We start from the raw sequence: 23,638 nt of genomic DNA, 5'->3' as shown, positions 1-23,638 counted from the left end.
CAGTTATTAGTCAAAAGGAGAGTAAGAATAGGTAGGACAAATTTGCCTGGTAAAAGTAGGGTTGAACTAGTTGATTACCTGGTTGAAGTCGTAGATTTGATAAGTAGTATTCACTTTTTATATACGTGTTTACTTTTTTCCATTTCTTTTATAAGAAATACCTTCTGGAAGACGTTTGCTCCTTTCAGAAATAAAGCAGACTCTAATCGATCCTCACTATTGTGAAAGAAGGAGATGAAAACTCACCTTTAATTATTTTGACATGTGAGGTAGTATGTTATAAATATCTTGTTATAGTAGGGGTTGAAAGATAAAATCTTTTATCGTAAATTTGCCTTAAATGTCTTCAATAAATGTTTCACCAGGAAACTGGGCATTTAAGAAGCATCTCATGCACTCCATTACTTATTGCATGCAACAAGGATATAATAAGGATAAAAATGAGGCAAAAAATCAGTGGAATTAAAAGAAAGAACGAATAAAACATATACATAACATAATAATTCTTTGCTGCTATCAATATTTTATTATTGAATGAGTATATTTATTTAAAGCACTAGTGGTGCAATATTTTTTTAGAGCATTTAAACTTGTTTGTTTATTTCAATTATTATTTTATCGTAAAATCCTTAAAGATTTTTAAAAGCCTGTAAATTAAAAAGAACTACCTATTTATCAATAATTTGCTAACTGGCCGTACTAATACTAAAAAGTAACAAAAAAACTTGATTGATAATATAGAAACCCAATATGCCATTAGAACTTTTATTGTTGGTGTATCTTTTGGCCAGTTCATCAGTTAAAACTGTGAGTGCTACATTTTTTGAATATCTCGTAAAGGTATGTATTAATTCATCATTCTTTATATTGGATCAATATAAGAATAATAACCTATATATGGCTGGTTAATAAGCTTTTTATAAATATACTTTTTAGTTGAGTGTTTTTTTAGATAAATTACTATAACTATCGGAATAGATAATTTCTAAAGAATTATTCAAAAGTTTTTGATTGTATAAAGAACTCAACAACTACATGTACTTTTTATTTATTTAAACGTGTCTGTAAGTTAATTTTTTTATCGATGATTTACAATCGAAAAAAAAAAAAAAAATTATGTCCTGTTGCTTACCTCATGGTCTTCTTATTTTTCGGGTTACGTATCTATTAGGACCTTGAAAATACATCAGTATTAAAATACATAACAAATTAATTAAATGAATGAATGAAAATTTATAGTAGGTTGTAATGATTTGTAGAAATACTTTACAGTTTTTTTTTCTTACGGCTTCATGTAGGAATTTTCCCACCAGAGTCTTCATTTGGTCTGCCCATTGTGTTGGAGATTTTCCTCTTGGTCTTCGGTCTTCTATCTTTACTTCTACTACCAATAATTCCATAGTCCCCGTTCTTCTAGCTATGTGGCCGAAGTAATTTAGGTATTCTCGGTTTACTTTTTTTATAGCCTGTCTTTTATATAAAGCTCTTTCAGAATTGACAGGTTGGTTCTATAGTCTGTCCAGGACATGCGTGGAATTCTTCTATAGACCCATATTTTGAAGGCTTCGATCTTACTCCTATCGATTTTTTTGAGAGTCGGTTTTTGAGCTTTGTATGTAACAATGGGAAAAATAAAGTAATTGACCAACCTGAGTCTAGTATTCTTTGTTATTGTGCGGTCTTTCCATATTTTAATTAATTTAGCTGTTACGGTTCGGGCCATTGTTAGTCTACGCTTAATATCTGAGAAGCAATCGCTGATGGTTATCAGGGAGCGTAAGAAATTTGCCACTTGGTGTATTTCCAGTAGATTATTATTTTCTCTATCTATCTATATATATATATATATATATATATATATATATATATATATATATATATATATATATATATATATATATATATAGGTATATATATATATATATATATATATATATATATAATATATATATATATATATATATAAAGTAGTTAGGTATTAATGACTGACACGTTATGTAAAATAAAGTTTTATTTTGGGGTTGCAGTCATTAATAGGACAGGAAAGTGAAACTCTTTGTTCTTTATCTAGCTTTCGCAAAATTTATTTGCTTCTTCAGGATATGCTAAAATATGGTATCAGTAAATACAATGAAATTAAAATTAAATGGCATTGTATAAAACTAGTATAAATACTTACAACATGAGGTTAATCCATTAAATTTTCAAATTTACAAAACACTAAAACTTAACTTATTAAAATTATCTAGTTATGTAAGTACAATATTTTAATTTTATTTAATTTTGTACAATACTCATGTTGTAAGTTTTTATACTAGTTTTATACAATGCTATTTAATTTTAATTTCATTGTATTTACTGATACCATATTTTAGCATATCCTGAAGAAGCAAATACTGCAACCCCAAAACAAAACTTTATTTTATATATATATATATATATATATATATATATATATATATATATATATATATATATATATATATATATATATATATATATATATATTTTCTCCGAGCCATTCCCTGAGTGGAAAATGGTGTTTTTAAACATCTTTTTCTTTCATTTAATGGTTCGTACAGACAAGGTTTTCGCCTACTTTTTCATATTTTTTAAACTTACCGTCATATTGCTTAAGCGGTTGGTAACTCGCCTTGTTGTGTGTCATTTTTTGCCTTCAAGGACACTGTCTTTTCAAGTGATAGCTATGTGGACCTGAATTGTGCTCCCATTTGCTGGGTATCTCCTGTTAGCATTGGAAGCTTTTGTGCTAACTTCATTACACCTTTTATAATATTATTAATTAAACTCTTAATCTGTTCAATAATGTTACCTAAAGTAAAAATAAAATTAAATTAGTATTAAATTGTTGGAAGTGTGATCTTATGATCTTGCTAGTTCTCGGCAAATACTTATTTTTTACATAAGTTTTTTACATACTTTTTTAAATTACATGTACAAAAACCACATGGTCTTTTGCTGTGCTATGTTTGTAATCAAATTGTAAACTGTATCTAGTTTCAATTTATTGTTTATACAACTAATTATTGATGTCCATTAACTTAAGCTTCTTTACATCATTTACTTCACAGGTTACACCATTGACTGCTACATGTCTTTTTGAGGTAACACATTTATATTGACTTGTCTATGGATGTTTGGTTTTTCATATTGTGCTTTTTAGATGAACTGATGATGCTTTCTGATTAGAGAGCGAAACGTCTTCAATAAATAGATGAAGTAGCCAACTTCTTTGTCTTTTTTCTCCAACTTTTGACCGAAAAACCCACCACTCTTCGAGTGATCCTTTTTTATATATATACCTATATTATATATATATATATATATATATATATATATATATATATATATATATATATATATATTTATATATATATATATATAATATATATATATATATATATATACATATATATATATATATATGTAGTATATATATATAATATATATATATATTATATACATATAATATATATATATATATATATATATATATATATATATATATATATATATATATATATATATATATATATAATAGGTAAATACTTTTTTCTTTTTGGGTGCGGTAGTCAATAAAAATAGAGCTTTGCTAAGGCGTACTATTTATTCTGAATCCAAGCTTTCGGTGGTTTTTTGCCACCTTTATCAAGGTCTACAAAGAAAATTACTATGTTGTTCTTGTTGTTCTAAAATTTTTGTTGGAATAACCTGATCCTGAATGGCAAGTAGGAAACCCTCAGTATCGGAAAACATCTTTCCTGATTTCAACGAATATTCTTGGCTGATCTCATTGAGATGTCGCCCATGCAGAGGTTTACTCATCCAGGTGCGCATTTTTTCTTGCTTAGTCAGGTGGTTTATGCGTATTTCTTGTTCCCTCAGTTTAAGCGGCGTTGTATCGTCTACTGCGCAAATCGGTCGATGTAAAATAGAAGTCTCAGCCTGGACCTGAAAATAAGTTCTTAAATTAGCAATCTGTTTTTCTAGTTGCTCATCTATGTCCATAAGTCCTCTTCTTCCTTGATATCTCAGTACTGTTGTTCTCTCTACTGCACTGCGTGGATGGTGTGTTTTCGCATTTGTAAGAAGTGTTCTTACTTTTCGCTGGAGACTTTCTATATCCGTTTTTGACCACTTGATAATACCAAATAAGTAGCTAAGCGCGGAACAGGCGTACGTATTTAATGTCTTAAACAAATTTTTACTATTAAGATATGACCGATTTAGCTGTCTTACTCTTCGCACAAACTCAGAAGTTAGTTCGGTTTTCATTAGTTTATGGTCAATTTTTCGCGCTTACTGTACTCAGAGATATTTGTACATATCATTTTCACCCATTGCTTCAATTTTTTTTTCCATCTTGCATATCGAAACCTCCGGGCTGAACCTTTTCTCTGACTATATTTAGTATAAGGCACTTGTCTAGTCCAAAGTGCATACTAATATCATTAGAGAAAGTTTCTACAGTTTTTAGCATCTGATGTAGGTGGTTTCGAGTGGAAGCCATTAATAATTATTTGTTTATATAATATATATATATATATATATATATATATATATATATATATATATATATAATATTATATATAATCTATACACACTCAAAAATGTTTTGCATATTATCTGTAACGCCACTGAACGTTTCTTATTTGAAATTTTTTGCATTGTTTTCTTTTTGTGTACTAAAATAAAGTATTTTATTGCTTGTTTTTTGTTTCTTAATCGTCGAAAAGATTCTCAGTATTCATATTGTGTTCATCAGTTTTCGAAAACCGATATTTGTAAAAATTGGTTTGCGTTTTATTCACTTTGTAGTAAACAATATGAATAGAGAAGTGATATCTGAGTTCAACAGAGCTAGAATCGTTACTTTGATTGAAGAAGGCCACACACAAGTCGACGTTGCTGTCCGGGTTGGAGTTAATTAGAGTGATGTGTCTCGGATTGTGAAAAAATATTGAGAGACGAATTCTGTTAGCGATCGTCCAAAAAGCGGAAGACCCAGAATTACTACCAATGTCCAAGAACGCTTTTTAACGTTAACTGCCCGGAGAAACCCCACTATGACTGCCCCAGCTATTAGAAGAGAGCTCCAGCAAGCTCATAATATTGTAATTTGCGATCAGACTATTAGAAACAGGTTACATTCGGCGAATTTATTTACAAGAAGACAATTGTTTGTACCAAAGCTTACGTTAGAGCAGAAAAGGACTCGACTGGAATGGTGCAATGAACATTTACAATGGCATGACAGCAGATGGGGAAACGTGTTATTTTCTGATGAAACCAAAATTAGCCTTTTGTCGGATAATCGCCGAATTAGGATTTGGGGGAACCCAAATCGACAGGATAGACTTAACCAAGCTGTCCAAAGAGTCCCATATCAAGGTGGCTTCATAATGTTTTGGGGCGGCATCATGCTAAATAATAAAACTCCTTTAATTCCTATTGTTGGTAACATGAATGGACAAATTTATATTGATACCATTCTTAGGCCTGTTGTACGCTTGTGGCAAGGAGCTATTGGTCCAGAATTTATTTTTATGGACGACAATGCGCCTTCCCATCGTATGAGACATATAGCAGATTTTTTAGAGACAGAAGATATCGTCAGATTACAATGGCCACCTTGCTCACCTGACCTCCATACCATTGAGCACGGATGAGATATGCTCAAAAGAAAAATTTAGTCTCGGCAGCCACCCCCAAGGACACTACAAGACCTTAGAATAGCAGCGATTGAAGAATGGGGTACCATGGACCAGAACTACATTAATACACTTATAAGAAGCATGGGACATGGCATTAAGTCTTGCATTGATACAAGAGGTGGAAATACGGTATATTAAGTATTAGTTCCTATATCTGTACAAATTTAAAAAAATATATTTATAATACATATTATAAATAATGATAATAAATTTTTAATCCTTTAAATTTTGTTTATTGTTTTTTTTTCAAAACATACAATTTTGTATATATAATAAAGTATTTTGTTAAAAAAAAAATAGATTTTACCGGATTAGGTGGATAATTTTGAAAATATTACATTATGCAAAACATTTTTGAGTGTGTGTATATAATACATATTATATATAATATATACTATGTATATATATATAATATTATTTATTTTTTATTATCATTAATGTTATTATGTTATTTTTATTATATGTTGTTCTATTAATAGCGCGACATGCTTGCGTAATTCTATCTCGCAATTCCCCAAGTGACGCAGATTGAGTTTTATAAACAACTGACTTGAGGTAACTCCATAGAAAAAAGTCAGGTGGCGGTAAGTCTAGAGACCTCGGTGACCACTCAATAGAACCTCTCCTTCAAATCCATTTGTTCGGATAATTAGTATCCAACCAGTGCCTAACTGGAGCTGCATAGTGAGAAGGTGCTCCAGCTAGGTTGCCTTGATCGTCCCTTTCGTTCTCTAATTCATGGACATTTAAAGGTTCGATGGTGTTTTCCAGCATATCGAGATAAATGTCTCCACTTAAACTGCCTGGTATGAACAAGGGGCCAATTATAGCATCACCTAATATTCCTGCCCAAACATTCAGTTTTTCAGGATATTGAGTGTGACGTTCTCTGGATCGATGCGGGTTCGCATCACTCCAGTACCGACAGTTTTGTTTATTTACATTATCATTCAGCATAAAAGTACATTCATCAGTGAAACAAATATTTTTTAAGATTCTTGGTTCAACGCGAATTCTTTCAGTCATGAGTTCACAAAACTCAATTCGTCGGTTTGGATCATCATCGCTTAGTTCTTGAAGAATTTATGTTTTGTACGGGTAAAACTTTGAACACTTTTTTAACCGACTCATGTAAAAGTCCTATCATTGCAGATACATGACGTGTTAATGCAGTAGACTCTATTGCAAAATTTCCAAGAACCTCAATTTGGGATGCTTTATTCAGTGATTTTAGGGCATGCCTTTTTTTATTTTGCACTGATCCCGTTTCTCCAAACTTTTTAACTAAACCACAGTCGTACACGTGACTTACATTTTTGCCCGGATGCCTTTCATGAAATATTTGAGTTCGTAAATAACACTGGTTCTGGAAGGCAAATATGAAAATGATCTCCACGCGTTCAGGTATACTGTAAACCATCTTGACAACTACAGCTGAATGACAGTACCGATCGTACAAATGATGAAAACTAATGACATTTAAAATTCTCAAATAAACCAAAAATTATTGAATCTGACAGAATCCAAAAATCAGATGTTTTCAACTTTTTTTGCAAAAACGGCAATTCAGTTTCTGGTACTTCAAACGGAGTAAAGAAATAATACATAATGACGGTATTAGATTTTTGTTTCAATACAGGGCAGCGTCAAGCCGTTTATACGTTTTCCGACCTCTTTAGGTCTCCTCAGAGTAGTATAGCCATTGGTCTACGACGGGATAGATTTTGTTTCGATTCAGAGCAGTGGCTATACCGCTCTGAGGAGACCTAAAGAGATCTAAATTCGCATAAGCGGCTTCCGCTACCCTGTATCGAAACAAAAATCTAATACCCTCATTATGATTTATTTCTTTACTCCGTTTGGAGTACCAGAAACTGAATTCACTACAAATTTTCACCATAATGAACGGCAGGTGGAATGCAATTTTTAGATTTCCTTGCCGAGTAATTTATCAAGCTGTTTGCTTTGCAAGTTTTAGAAGGCACAGTGGTTAAAATTTGAATGCGGTTTCGACAGGTAGAAATCGTATGATTTTTCTTTTTGTTATTAGATGGCGTAGATACGTACATAAATAGTTATTTTGATAACTATTGGCCTACGACGGGATAGATTTTGTTTCAATTCAAAGCAGTGGCTATACCGCTAAATAAAATATATATATATCCTTAGAGTATAAGTAAACAACGAACAGGGTTCATACTTACAAAAACAATAGGTTTTTTTTAGATGTTATAAAAACTCTACGATAACTTACTAACTAAACGAGAAAAAAGAAACAAAAAACACAAGAAAAACTGTAAAAGGGCACTATTGTTCATTTAATTTTGACCGATGGCTTCATTTGAATGTTGGTTTAAGCTCCTTCAGCTTTCAAGGGTCAAACCATAAATATTAGTGTATGAATAGAAGAAAATAACAAATTGTAAACATATCTAACTTTCATTAAGTGGATTTAAAAAAAAATCGATTTGTGACTATTGTTTACATTTATAACTAGAACAGCTTGCAATTAACAACTAGTAATCCTTTTTTAAGTATTAGCAAGCACTAAAATGTGGATTCATAGGCTGATGTTGAAATAATTTGGACGGCAAGAAAAACTAACCAGTAAGTACTAAGGAGGGTCAACAAACACAGAATTACTAAATACTGTTAAACACAGGAAAAGTCTTGTCTATGACATATATTGAGGAGAAATTGATATACAATACTACAACTAATTCTTAAAGGTAAAATAGAAGGTTGGAGAGGTGTAGGAAGAAATACAGGACAATTATTTCATGTGGCAGAAGATCGAGAAGCCTTCGCAATAGTGATCGCTAACGTCGGACAATTCTGATATGGCACGTAATGAAGAAGAATAATTTTTATATCAATTTTTTGAAGAAAGAAAAAAAAATAGTAGTCCAAAAAATGCTAATACTTATAGGTACAATAATACAATATATTGTCCATATTACAAATATTATAAAATCATAGTAAATCCCAATAGTTTATTAATAATAAACAACGCAAATGACTGGCACAGATCTAATTTTAATCAATTTCTACATTATTACGTATTTATTTGATTAGAGTCAATATTAAAGTTCAGGCTGTAATATTATTCATTATTTATTTATTGCTAGTACTCTTATTATACTAGTCTTAATCAGTTTGTGTAGACAAGTAACTTATAGTGTAATTTTTATTTTCAGTATGTTAATTTTGTTTTTTGTGCTTTCCACGTTATTAAATGCAGTCGTTTCAACGAATAACAATGATTGTCTTCAACATCAGTTCAGATGCACAAATTCAAAATGTATAGATTTTCAGCAAAGATGTGATGGTTCCGATAATTGTGGGGATGGATCGGATGAACTGGAGTGTGGTAAGTAAATATAAAATTTTTTTTTAATGCTAAGTCAACTGTTATTTCTTTTTTAGTGCTCCTCATGTGTACGGATGATTAAAGTTTACTAAAAGTTATTAAATCTATTATTATTCATTTAGTATTCAACCTGCACCCGTTTTGTTTATAGTTCCGGATATTTTATATCTATTTATTTTTAGTTTGGATTTTTATAGTGATCTTCTGTGAAAGTTTATTTCTGTCGCCAGAGGCTTGTTTTCAAAAATAAATAAAAAATATGCAGTTTTGATCCATTCTTATAAATTTTATATTAAAGTTTCAATTTTCTGTTTAAACTTTCATCGAAAAAATATTGATTTTCTTCAAAAAATGTCATTGCTGCTTCTTCAATTTGTGCTAGCTTTCTGATTTCGAAGCACAATAAAATATAATAGCTATCTAGACAATTCACATTCTTCAGGTACTGATCAATCTGATAACAAAATATAAGCTTCTTCTAAGAGGCTGTATAACAAAATAGCGCTTTTAATATGAACATCTGTAATTTGTTTGGTAATAATACTGTTCGAGCTTTTTAATGAACACACTTCATTCACACATTTTGGATTACATTTCAAATTTACCGTTAAACCTAATTTCTCGTCCTTCGAAATTTCGTTTATCACTTTTATAAACAATTTAAAAATTTACAAAAAGGTTTTATCTTGATCGCCATGAAATGTTTCGTACAAAAAACACTTAACACCGAAGCCTAAAATTACCGTTTATTTCTATACATAGCAAACACAACTAGTCCAGGTTGTGAGGGCGCTCCCGTAGGGAAAATGTTTCTGATTTGGTTTCTTTGCCGACTACTTTTCAAAAATTTCCCCTTTAAACAAATATAAAGGCTATCAGGCGAAATTTTTGGGCAGAAATTGTTTAAACAAATTCCAAAAATCACCTTTTTTTAGTTTTTCGGGTCATTTGAACAAATCAGGTCTACGTTTGAAAACTCATATGTAAATTATTATTTTTGGGGTTGCCAAATGCTTAAATTGAAGTTTAAATATTAAATTTCAAGATACTAAAGAGTAACGGGGCTTATTTCAATTTAGACCTTTGTTTTTTTATTACTAATTATGCGCGTCCACCCGATTGGATTATATGATTAGATTATACATAATTTAATAAATATACATAAATGTCAAATACTTGACATTTATTAAAATTTTGTAATTTATTATTAGCGTAGTTTTTTTTAATTATTAATTTATTTATTAAATTAATATCTTTTAAACAATTACTTTGTGTAATTATTATTAGACTTTTAAATAAAATGACACCTTTTGAAATTTATTGTCTACCTACTATAATTTTTACATATAATTTACAGTAAAAATCAATTATAATAAACTACAAATAATTAATAACTTAATATTTTAGTTATTTAAAAAATGTTAATAATAAATAACCAAATTTTAATACATGTCAAGTATTAGAATTATAGTTTTGTTTGACAAGAAAGATATAAGAGTTATCCAGAATCTCTATTGGAATCAAAAAGCACGAGTAAGACTGAACAAATCAACCAACACAGAAAAATTTGAAATTTTAAGAGGGGTGCGACAGGGGTGTGCATTTTGTCTCCTATGCTCTTCAATTACTATGTGGAGAACATTTTTGCAGAGACACAGGAAGGCTCTATGTGTGGAATAAAGGTGAACAGGTTCCCGATAAATAACATTCGTTACGCCACTGCGATAATAACAGACAACGAATATGATATGCAGTTGATGTTATATAAAATAAACACCGTAGGAAAAATATATGACTTGAAGATAAATGCTGGAAAAACTAAATCATGGCAATAAGAAAAAACGCACTTTTAAGAATACAACTGCAAGTAAATAATGCTCCAATCGATCAAGTGAAAACATTTAAATACTTGGAAATGATGATGAATGACCAATGGGATCCTCAACAAGAAATAAAATGCCGTGCCGAACAAACAAGACAAGCTTTTATCAAATTTGAACCGCTACTATGTAACCGCAATCTTTCCTTCAATCTCCCCTACAGGATGGTTAATTGCTATGTATGGTCCATATTGTTATATGGCATGGAAACATGGACGTTAAGAGTACCTTCCATTAATAGGTTAGAGGCCTTTGAAATGTGGATACGGCGAAGAATGTTCCGCATACCATGGACAGATAGGGTGAGAAACGAGGAAGTCTTAAGAAAGGCTAATACTAAGAGAGAACTACTCAATTTTATCAAGGTACGAAAAATTGGATACCTCCGCCATATTCTGAGAGGAAAAAATACGCAATCCCTCAACTAATCATCCAGGGAAAGATTGAAGGCAAGAGAGGAGTAGGTCGCAAACAAATGTCGTGGCTACGGAACATATAGGTACACGGCACTATAAGAAGAAGAAGTTTTGTGTACAATTAATACAAATAAATATATATTCAGTAGATAAGTATTTTGTATCGATCACATTAAAGAAAAAAATGGATATTAAAGTATAAGTGGATGTTGAGGTCTTTAAAACACACACTTTGAAGTCATGTATTATTACTACAAAAAATTGAAATAAGAGCTAATAATGTAAAATGATAATATTTGAATAAAGCTTTTGAAATATTTGTTAGTAATATTTTATTCATATTTTATTTATTTGACGTTACAAGTTATGTACTCTTGTCAGGTCAGATATATATTTAAAAAATTTAAAACTGTTGATGCTGCCATGGAACTTTAAAACACGCGTGTTTTTGAATTTGAATTGTTGAAGTTGAATTTAAACACGCCACGACGTACTTTAAATAAGCAAAATGGAACACCAATAAAAAAAAAAGAAAATAACAATACGCTTACTATATTGTGATGATTGGCGAATTTAATTACCACATTGGGCAATTATTAATTTAATAATTAAATTATTAAAAAAAACTATGTTAATAATAAATTACAAAATTTTAATAAATTTTAAGTATTTTTGTTGGGAATTTTCCGCGTAAGGTGTAGTATGTAAAGGGTGACAGAGACGCACCATATAGTGAGACGCGCGCGGCAGCTTAAAAATCGAGTGGACGCGAATAATTAACAATTAAAAAACTACGGTCCAAATTTAAATAGGCCCCGATTACTTTCAGAATTTTAAAATTAAATGTTTAAACTTCAATTTAAGAACTTGGCAACCTCAAAAATAATAATTTACATATTAGAGTTTTTAAGCGAAAGTGCATATTTTCGCATTTTTCATATTTTAAATCGTTTATTTATAGTTTTAAACTCTAAAACTATCACCTTGAGAGAAAAATGACAAGAAACCTTTTTAAAACGAAGCTTCTATACTGTCCGTGTATTATTTTTTTCTCTATAGTAAAATGCTAAGGCGAGCGTCACGAAACTAGCGCCACGAGAAAGCGTCATGGATAGCGTCACGAAATAGCGTTTTTTCACATCAAATTACTAGGTACTCTAGACCAATTCGTTTCTCGTCATTATATATTTATTTTAAGCAGGTTTAAATTAAAAACTTTATGGAAAATAACTAAAAAAAAAAATACATACAAAAAATGAGAGCTAAAAAATTAAAATAATATCTGTCAATAAGAGATTTGATTCGTAACGATTGTCAGTTAATATTGTTCATAACGAAGTCATAAATGTCATGCAATTAATATCTGACAATATTGAATCATATGTTTAAACTTTTATAATAATTCTCGTTTTAAAATTATTTTATATAAATACAATTATTATTTTAAACATCTTATTTATTTTATATAACAACTAAACTTACTTTAAAATTTCATTTATTTGTATTTTATTATTAATTCTTCGTCTGAATTTGGCAGGTCTGTCAGAAGTAAACAACGTATACTTTGTTAATACGTTAGGATGTGGTGTTAGGAGCAAACATATTATTTTATTGAATTATTTTAATATAATATAATTTGTTTAAAATATAAATAATAATTTAATAATATAAGCACTTTATTTAATTTAAAAAGTATTATTTAAATTTTAAAAATACAGAAAACATGAGCTTCGCGCAAATCTACTGCACCCCCTACTGTACCATCTTTTTTCTTTAAAATGACCCACAAAAATTTCAGATTTTTTGAAAGAGGACATTTGTAAACAAAAATCCACAACGAAACCGAATCAGAAACATTTTTCCTACGGGAGCGGCTTAACAATCTGGTCTAAACAAACTACATATTGCTTTAACTTATAAAATTAAAATTAATACTATGGTGTGATATATATACAAGAGCGCCGTAGTGGGGTTTATCTTTAATATCTTCTCCTTCTTCTTTTATGTAGACATGGCTCTGTCTGTTTTTTAATGTGCCTCCAGTAAATTGTCATTTCATCTATTACGTGATCTTCCCAATGATTGTCTTCTTATTGGGGAACCGCCTTTTGCCGTCCTTACTACTCTCTTTGTTGTCATTCGACTTATATGTTCGTTTCATTCTACTCTTCTATTTTCTTATCCAGTTTTTGAAGTGTTTTTATCTCTGCTGTTTCTAACAGTAATTTTGTTCACTCTGTGTCAGGTTGTGTTTCTGAAACGTATGTCTTTATTGGTCTGATGACTATTTTGTACATTCTGCCTTTCATTTCTTTCCCGATATTTTTCTTTCTCCATATTATTTTATTCAGGCAACCTGCGGCTCTGTTTGCTCTATTAACTTGATCTTTCACTTTTATTTCGTGTTTTCCGTAGCTAGATAATGTAATGTCTAGATATTTTAACTCCCCTGTTATAACCATGCATTTTGTCTTTTTTGAAAAAATTAACATGTTACATTTTCTATGGGAGTTTATCGTATATGCTTCGCCTAGCTCAGTCTCTCAAGTGTGAATCCGTCTTGTCTTAAACTGTGAAATAAACAATGAACATTCAGTTGGTAACAAATAAAACAATGAATTAACTAATCATATTTATTCAGCATAAAACAATAATATTTAGTTTGCACAAACAAACCCTGCCTAAAGCTTTACAATAAACAAATTTAAAAGTGATACTTATGGCTTAATGTGGTTGACAGGGTAAGTTGTTGATGGCTCCTGATGGTGGTTGGATGGTCTTAGTTGCAGTCTTAGTTGGTTGGATATGTGGTTAATCCATCATTTGATTTAATAAATTATCTCATAAATCATTCGATAAATTATTTCATAAATTATTCCGTAAAATATTTCAGAAAGCCAAGAGATTTCTGCAGACCATAAAATGAACCTTATAATAATTTTTACCTTCTTTTATAAATTTCAACTACACATAAAAAAGAATATTCCCATCACGTTAGAAAAGCTAATTGACTAAAATAAGTGGGAGACAAAAGTTGTGACTAGAATGAAGTATAGCACAGAAGCCATAGAACATATATTTAGCATATTATGTCTATGATGAAATTAGCTCTTCTGTCAACATAGAACAAAATATTTAGTCTACCGGACAGAAAGAGACAGGACGACTATTTATTCTACCGGACAAAAAAGAGAGGACACCAACTATTTTTTGAAGAAAAAATAGTAAGAAAGAAACTGAAGGTTAAGGAATTAATAAATAAATAAAGAAATTAAAATAAAATAATCATTTAAATATAAATTAATAAAGATGTGACGTTTAAAATGTTACAGCCTTCTTATTACAGCAAGATCTTCATGATCTTGTTGTTCTTATGCTAGTGTTATATTTTCATTCAATTTATTTGTTATTACTTTGGTTGCTAATTTTATTGTTGTGTTTAATAAATTAATTCCTCTGTAATTTTCCCATTTATCTCCGTTTTTTTGTAGAGAGGAATTAGGCTATTTGGTCTCCATTCCTGAGGAATTCTGTTTTGTTCTATTATTTTTTGGATTACTTTTAATAGTTGTTTGGTCAGATCTGGTCCTCTGTACTTAAGAAGTTCGTTCAGTATTCTGTCCTATGCATGTGATTTTCTATTTCTTAAGTTCCTTAATGCTTCCTTTACCTCTTTTACTCAATATTTATTTTTTCGTTAGTCATCACTTCTGGTGTTGGTGGTTCATTATCGTTAACTTTAGCAAATAGGGATCGAAAGTAGTCTGTCCATATTTCCTTCTGAATGTGTTTTGTTTTTGTTGGTGCGTTCATCTCTTTTCTTTGTCCTCTGATCATTGTCCATATTTTTTTTGTATTCCGTAGAAGTCGTGTTCCATCTGTTTTGAGAAGTTCTGCCAGCGTTCCCTTTTTATTTGTCTAACTAACGTATTCGTTTCATTTCTGATTCGTTTATAGTGGTTGTATGCCTGTTGTGTTTTGTTGTGTTCTGTATTGTAAAAAGATTTTCTTCTTTTCATCATTTCCTCTCGAAACCATGTGGTTTTCTTTTTTGATATGTTGGTGTTCGTTACTTTCCTTTCTCCAAGTGATTCTGTTGCTTCGTTAATTATGTTATTTTTAAGTTTTTCCCAGCTTTTTTTGATATCATTTTCTTTTTTAATAGTTTCTTTTTCTGTATAAGTATTCTGTGGATACTTCGACTTTGATTTTTGTTTGTGTTGGCGCCGCTCTCTTGGGTTTGAAGTCTTTCTTCTCTTTTTAATATCTGACCAATATATTAAAGATAGTTCAAACACTCCTGACCATGGAGCTGCGCGAAGGCGGAGTCAAATTCACGTAAAGGCAGAAAAGTTCTATTGTAAGTGGAATTATACAGTGCATATTACAATGCGTTTCGCATGGAAGTGGGGACTAAACCAAATTTTGTCTACTGCGCCGTGGTTAGGAGTGCTTGCACTATCTCTACATTATCAATTTGTGTTTATTTTATAATAAACTTTCAAAATATACTCGTATCATTTATAGTTTGTGAATATCATTGTCTTGTAATAGTGTGTACTAGTTACAGAATGCTTTTATTTTTTTGTCATTTATTATTGTTTTTACTTACCATCACATATTACGCTAGTGGCTAGTGGCTAACTAAAAGAACTGTACATTATGAATCCTAGACCGTTCGTGATCACTACGTAATTATAATAGTATATTAAAGTATAAGTGGATATTGAGGTCTTTAAAACACGCCCAATTTTTGAGCACTGTGAAGCATTTGCTCGAAATATAGCAAGTGTTTCAAAGACAAGTTATCCACGAATACTTTACGCTATTTTTTTTATTGGTACACTTTAAAATCATGTATTATTACTGCAAAAAATTGAAATAAGAGCTAATAATGTAAAATGGTTGAATTTGTGATGTACATCAGTATACCTTTCGTTATTATGAAAATGAGAAAAACAAAAATTAATTTGCAATCTGTCACATCAGATTAATTGTTATTACTGGTTGTATATTGCTTAAAAGAAGAATGAGAAGAATGTTTCAAACATTATTGGGAGTGCCATTAATGGAAGTACAACCCAATTGGCTTCTGAGAATGTCGGTAGTATTAATTTGAACAGCATTTACTCTGATTTACAAAACGGAAGTACAAACATTTCAAACAATAATAACTGTACCTTTCATATTCATTTAAAAGATTAAGATTTCCAAATATTTGAATAAAACTTTTGAAATATTTGTTATAGTATTTTTCATATAAAAATGCGTGCACGTCAATCAAGATTTACGACGTCAGAACCCCACAGCGTTGAAAAAAAAAAAGGGAATAGTCAGTCAGTGAATTTGTCAAACTATCATATAACAGTAAATACACTTAGTTTTAAGACTACTACTACTTCTAAATTTTAAACTTACCTCTATTTAGAGCATTAATAGTAAAAACGTCCCGCCATTATTTCTTGTTCAAAATAATCTATCTTATATAAAAGTTTATCAGCTTTCTACAGACTATTTAGTTGTTTTGGCATAGCACAATCACAATACACAACACAACAGTAATTAGTTTTTAAAGCTATTAATCTAAATTTAATATGTATTTATAAATACAATTTATTAATATATAATATATTACGATCAAATTGTGCAAGAAATCAAAACATAAACAAAATTCTTACTCTAAAAAAACGGCAACACTTTATACACTTTTGCCACACGCTGAACTGTCAATAAAATTTGAAGTATTCCTGTATCAGTTGCGTACAATTGTCTAATCTATTTAATTCAAATTATTATTTTGTGGAATATTGGACTTTATATTTATATTGGACTTATATAAGTGACGCCACTTTATATAAATTGTGACGTGCACGTGTTTTTATATGAAAAATACTATAGTAATATTTTATTCATCTTTTATTTATTTGACGTCACAAGTTATGTACTCTTGTCAGGTCAGATAAATATTTAAAACTGTTGATGTTGCCATGGTAACTTTAAAACACGCGCGTTTTTGAAAGTTGAATATAAACACGCTACAGCGTATTATAAATAATCAAAATGGGGTACCAATAACAAATATATTTAAGACCCTTAATTATATCTAGAATTTTATTGGTTATATTTAAACACTTGACATGTGTATTATGAAATAACTGAAATTGTCATTTTAGCGTTGTTAAGCATTCTCATAAACAACTTAAAATAAAACCTTTTTTGCAGATCATAAATGTCATGAACATTTTTTCGATTGTCGAAATGGGAGATGTATAAGCGAAGCATTCGTATGTGATGGTGAAAATGATTGTAATAACTTTTTGGATGAAAAAGACTGTAAGGATAAAACGGTAAGTTAACTATTAATATTGCCTCAAACAGTTAATCAAATAATAAATATAAAATGCGAAAGAAGGTCATAAGCGTTTATTTGTAACTTTTATTGTACTGAAACTCGCTGTATGTGGAAATATCTAGGATATTTTCGAGGTAGTGGTAGTAGCAGTAGGTAGTAGTCAGGTAGTATCTTTCGAACTTTCCCAACCAATAAAAGCTACGATGCTTTCGTTTATTATTTGTTATTCATTATCAATACTAAAAAGTCTTTGAAAAAGAGTTTAATGAGAAATACGTAGAAAAACGTTCTTAAAAGCTTCTCAAAAACGTGTTTCGCTAATTTTTTAGATAACTGTAGACTAGACAGTGGTGTTATGAAGTGTTGATTGACTAGCTAAGTTATTATATACTGTATTGTATTGTATAATATGTATTACGGTAGCGGGTAGTACTTCTCTACGATCCCGGTAAAGGAAAGGCTGCTACAGGGAGTGGCGTCCCTGCAGTATGCTATCTACCGATTTTCTCCTATGTCCAAGCCTTCAGGAGATACCAGATCCTCAACCTATCTTTCTCCTCATTTTCCAATCCTTACAACATCCCGCAAATCCCGCTACCAACCAGCACATGTCAGCGTGTCGTGAAATGGCTAATCTCCCCCATAAATGATATGACACAAACTAGAAAAAGTCCAAGAGTGCAGAAGGTGTAAATAATCACCGGGCAGATACGGCTACCATGGACAACGAACATTGCATATTTTCACTTATAACGTAAGAACTCTTGCAGCTCAGGAGAAGCTCATTAAATTGCAGGAAGAACTTAACTGCATAAAATGTCAAGTATTACGACTTTATGAAATACGAAGAAAAGGACAAAACCAATTAGTTTTAAAATCAGGGCATCTGCTGCATTCCATTGAAGAAAATGATAAGGCGTACTTGGCGGCGTAGGCTTTCTCGTACACAAAAACTCCGATATAAAATTATAAAAGTAGAGAGTGTAAGCTCAAGAATTGTGTACCTCATTTTAAAACTAAACGGGAGACGCTCTATTAAAATTATCCAAATATTTGCACCCACGACGAGCCATAGCGATGAAGGAATTCAAAACTTTTATGAAGCTATACATTGAGCCATGGTAAAGGATAAAACCCACCAAGTAATCTTAATGGGTGATTTTAACGCTAAACTTGGATTTAAAGAAGATAACGCAGAAGTGACTATTCGATCATTTGGATACGGTAAGCGGAACGATAGAGAAGGTATTTTTTTTTTTTTTTTTTGTGGCATTGACTTTCGTCATTCAGCCAGTCTCGAAAGGTTATAATATATTCCTTAAAAAAGTATAGACAGATAAGTACAGATTATTTCTCTCAGACAAATGCACAGCGATATCCCTAAAACGAAATAGACGAATAATTAATAGAAGAACACGTCGAAGGAAAATACAAGGACACTCGCTTCTCGTCTAGGGGTCCGTCAAGACATTTATTTTAACAGACAAACAATACTGGACCACGGATAAGGTATTGTTACATAAAGGATAAACAAAGGGTACAAGTCTAATCCTATACACGCTCATGAAAATTTTCATGAACGAGTACCAGATTTATAAAGCTATGCATGTGTCTGACAAAAATTCTATAATTAAATTATATATTGTTACAGAACCTATGGCTAACAAAGACTGTATATTATATGGAGCGTATGTATTGCATTTAGTTAATTTTGTATACAGGGCGTTTGAATGCTGAATAAATTTAGGACATTCAAAGAAGATGTGATCGAGGTCACCTAGCTTGCCGCAATGTTTGCAACTATCATCATCGATGACTTTAATTTTAAATAAATGGTATGGGTAGCATGCATGTCCAAAGCGTATTCGATTTATAGTAGTAATATATTTACGAGGAGCTTTGAAATTCTGAAACCAGGTTGTTTGAGGTAGAGTTGGTTGTAAAGAGGTATACCTTTTAGAGTTTGTAGAACAGTAATGTTTCCATTGCTCTTTCCATCTAAGTTGCTGATTTTTTTTGAAAATCGTAGTAACATCTGATGTGTTAAGCATATATTTCAACGTAGAGCCAGTTGTTACACTCATTTTAGCCAAGTGATCTACATATTCATTGTGTTTGAGACCAATATGTGCTTTGACCCAAATAAATTTTATGTTGACTCCAGTCGATGATAAATGATACAATCGGTCTTTTATTTCAAATATGTAGGGGTTGCTAAATGTTGAGGGTAATTCAATGTTTTTTATGCTCTGCAAAACTGAAAGGCAATCTGACAGAATTAAGATATATGTCTATTACAGGTGTTTTTAACATATTTTAGAGCTTCAAGTATAGCTATTGATTCCGCTGAAAAGATTGAAAATTCATATGGTAGTTTATACTTGAAATCTACGTTTGTAGCAGGTAAAAAGTATGCGCATCCCGTCCCTTCTGTTGTTTTTGATGCGTCCGTGTATATTACTGTGGCTTCCCTATAATCCTGCAATAGAGATGTTAGAAGATTGCTACTCATAATGGTGTTCTCACTATAAGTGGGTATTATAACCTGAGTTCTGTGGAATAAAGAATAGTAGTCTAAGCTTCTGTCAACCGTGTCCAATTTCTTGAAAAAAATAGGATTATTCTGTAATGCCATGCATAAAGGCGGGGAAGGTTTTTTCTCCCAATATTTGTTTGTAAGATCTGACTCGTTAAGTTGACGGACGCTTGAAAATAACTGGGAGTTAGTTAATAGAATTTTAAGAAGGCTTTTTTCACTTAAAAAATTTCTTCTATTTTCCAGGGGTAGCTCAGCGGCTTCAACATATAAGGGTTGTATAGGGGTTGATCTCATAGCACCCAAACATATCCTCATAATAGAATTTTGAAACGTGTCGATTTTTCTTAAAAGGTTCTTAGAGGCGGAACCATAAAGAGTAGCACCGTAATCTAGAATAGATCGTATATATGCGCGATAAAACAACAAGGATGTTTCTACATCGCATCCCCACCACGTTTTAGTTGTCATTCTGAGGAAATTGCTGCCTTTGTTACATCTATCAAGCATGTACTCTATGTGTTGTCTCCAAGTTAACTTCTTATCCAAAATAAGGCCTAGATATTTGACATGATTTTGAAGTTTAAAACATTGATCGTTCAGAATGATATTTTCATTTGTAGGAATGTTGTGTCTTGTGAAGATAGATACTACTGATTTTTCTATAGATAAATTGAGACCATTCTCTAAGAACCATGAAAAAAGGGATTCACATACTTTGCTAAGGCTTTGTATACAGGTTTCATATTTTTTGTTTTCTGTATAGATGCAGAAATCGTCGGCATACTGTACGATTTTGAATGAACTGTTATTTATTTGGATGTTATGTATGTCAGAGCTGTATATATTGAATAAGATTGGAGATAAAACTGAGCCTTGTGGTATACCTTGATAATTATATCGCGGTCCAATTAGCTTGTTATTATGATCTCTTACATAGATGATCCTCTTTGTGTAAAATCCAATTATTGTATCCACGAATGCGATTGGCATATGAAATAAATTAACCATTTTATTTCTTAAAGTTGACAAGAAAACTGATTCGTATGCTCCCTCAATATCCAAGAATAGTCCTGTTAAATAGTTGTTTCTGGTTAAGGTATTTTGTACATCTACCACAATGGTTGTTAGAGCATCTAGTGTTCCAAAGCTTCTTTTATAACCAAACTGATTTTCTGGTAGCAAATTATTTTTTTGTAACCACCAATCCAGTTTAAATTTTATGAGTCTCTCTAGAGTTTTAAAAACACAGGAAAGTAACGATATTGGTCTGTATGAATTTGCAATATTTGGATCTTCACCAGACTTTAGGATAGGAACCACAATGGCGTTTTTAAATGAATCAATAACGATGTTATTTTGAATGATGTCATTAAATACCTGTAACAGCAGATCTTTAGCGGCTCTTGGTAGGTTGATTAACATAGGGTATTTGATTTGATCAATCCCTGGGGAGGTATTATTGCAATTTTTGAGAGCAAAATCTAATTCAGATTTAGTGAAAGGTTTCAACAAAAAGTGATTGATTTGGTGACTTTGTTCGGATTGGTTAGAGAAATATTGAACCCAGGGAGGAGAAACTTTATTAAAGAAGTCATCTAAAACTTCATTGCTGAAAGGTTTTATACTATTCTGCGGTTTTCGATTCATTTTGTTGGCCTGTGACCATATTTGCTTAGCAGAGGTATTTTTGTTTAAATTGGAGCACCATTTGATCCAACTGGATTTAACTTTTTGCTTCAACTGCTTTTTTGTTCGAGCAGTAACTTCCTGACATTTTAAGTAGTTATCAAAACTCGATGAAAGTTTGTAAGCTTTTAAAGCCTTTTTTCTTTCATTAATTATAATATCACATTCAGGGTCCCACCAAGGTGGTGGGGGACGATTTTTGAGTTTAAGAATTTTATATTGAGGGATAGATTTTGAAGCAGATTCATTAATACAATTAATAAGAAAATTATAATTTTCGTAAGTGTTTAAAGAGATACTATAGTTGACAAACATGTTTTCTATCAAGGATGTATAAAGTGACCAATTGGCTTTATTGATATTCCATTTGCTTTTTGGATAAATTGTTTCATGTGATGTGTTAGTTGTGGAAAGGTTCATGGTTATAGCAAAATGATTTGACCCTAAGGTATCTGAAGATACGGACCAGGAAACTTTACTGGCTAGATTAGCTGTACAGAGAGAAATGTCAATCATAGATTTCTGAGTACCATATTTGGAAAGATATGTGGGTTCCCCGTTATTCAAAATAATAAGATCTAGGTCCTCGACACTGCTGACGATTTGATGACCTGCAGCATCATTGTGCAGTGAGCCCCATAAAGAGTTATGAGCATTCATATCCCCTCCAATTATACAAGGTGATGTAACTTGAGAGAAGATATTTTTCCAATCATCTTTAGAAGTATGGACTTTAGGAGGCCTATACACAGACAAGAAACTTAATTCTAAATTGTTAAATTTAACGGAGATGCCACAAACGAAAATTTTATCATTGAAATTTTTAGTAATATTCACTTGACAGAATGAGATAGAAGTTTTAATCAAAATTGCTACACCGGCATATCCATCGTATCTATCCTGGCGGATTATATTATAACCTTTAAATATATAGTTTTGATTTGGTTTGAACCATGTTTCACTTAACAACGCTATATCAATGTTTTCAGCTGTTAAAAAATGAACTAAACTATTTTTATTGGATGCAACGGACCTTCCGTTCCATTGTAAAATTCCCAGAGTTGTTTCTCCTTGGAAAACCTTATTTACTGAAGATGTCCTCCAACATCTGATTCTAACGAATAAGTAAAAAGTTGTATAATAAAATAAGTGAAAACATTCATATTGGTTTTTTTAATAGTGCATTTTGATCTTGGATTAATGTTTAAATAAGAAATACTGCCAGAAAAAAGTTCCATTTGAATTACATAATTTAGATAAATAATTTTAATTTTGATATATGCTAAGAATTTTATTTCAATGTTTTAGTACCCTCCAATACTGAAAATATTTTTTGATTTATGCTCTCATTATCTACAGATTTTAAATCCTCAAGTGTGTGAATATTTTTTAAAAAATTAATGACACACTCCGTCACTGCCTGAGCAATGTCTTTATTATCACCTTCTGTGGGTTGAAAGGTAGATTGCTTTGGATACTGGGGAAGAGGATGTGATGGTCCAAAATAGAAGTTAAACATGGGAGGGTTCTGTAAGTTTGGGGATGAGGGAGAAGTAGTGGCTTTACGTTTTTTGTTGTTATGGGTTAGTGCCATAGGTCTGCTACTATCCGAACGTTGAGAATTTGTAGGTTGTGGCTGCTGGAAAGCATGTTTATTACC

The 23,638-nt window shown here is 31.2% G+C and overlaps 1 protein-coding gene across 1 annotated transcript in view; it reads left to right on the top strand.

Moving 5' to 3' along the window:
• Window positions 1-717: 717 nt before the first annotated feature.
• Window positions 718-23,638, top strand: part of yl (Putative vitellogenin receptor yl) — a 147,025-nt gene continuing 124,104 nt past the window's right edge. The window contains exons 1-3 of the mRNA XM_072540372.1: window positions 718-840; window positions 8,933-9,105; window positions 17,624-17,748. Of these exons, the coding sequence (XP_072396473.1) occupies window positions 8,934-9,105; window positions 17,624-17,748 (297 nt within the window). The 5' untranslated portion in view covers window positions 718-840; window position 8,933. The remainder of the gene's footprint in view (window positions 841-8,932; window positions 9,106-17,623; window positions 17,749-23,638) is intronic.

This window comes from Diabrotica undecimpunctata, chromosome 8 (assembly GCF_040954645.1).
Source record: "Diabrotica undecimpunctata isolate CICGRU chromosome 8, icDiaUnde3, whole genome shotgun sequence".
NCBI classification, from domain to species: domain Eukaryota; kingdom Metazoa; phylum Arthropoda; class Insecta; order Coleoptera; family Chrysomelidae; genus Diabrotica; species Diabrotica undecimpunctata.
Note: the sequence above shows the minus strand (reverse complement) of the source record. Positions and strands in the feature narration are given on the sequence as shown.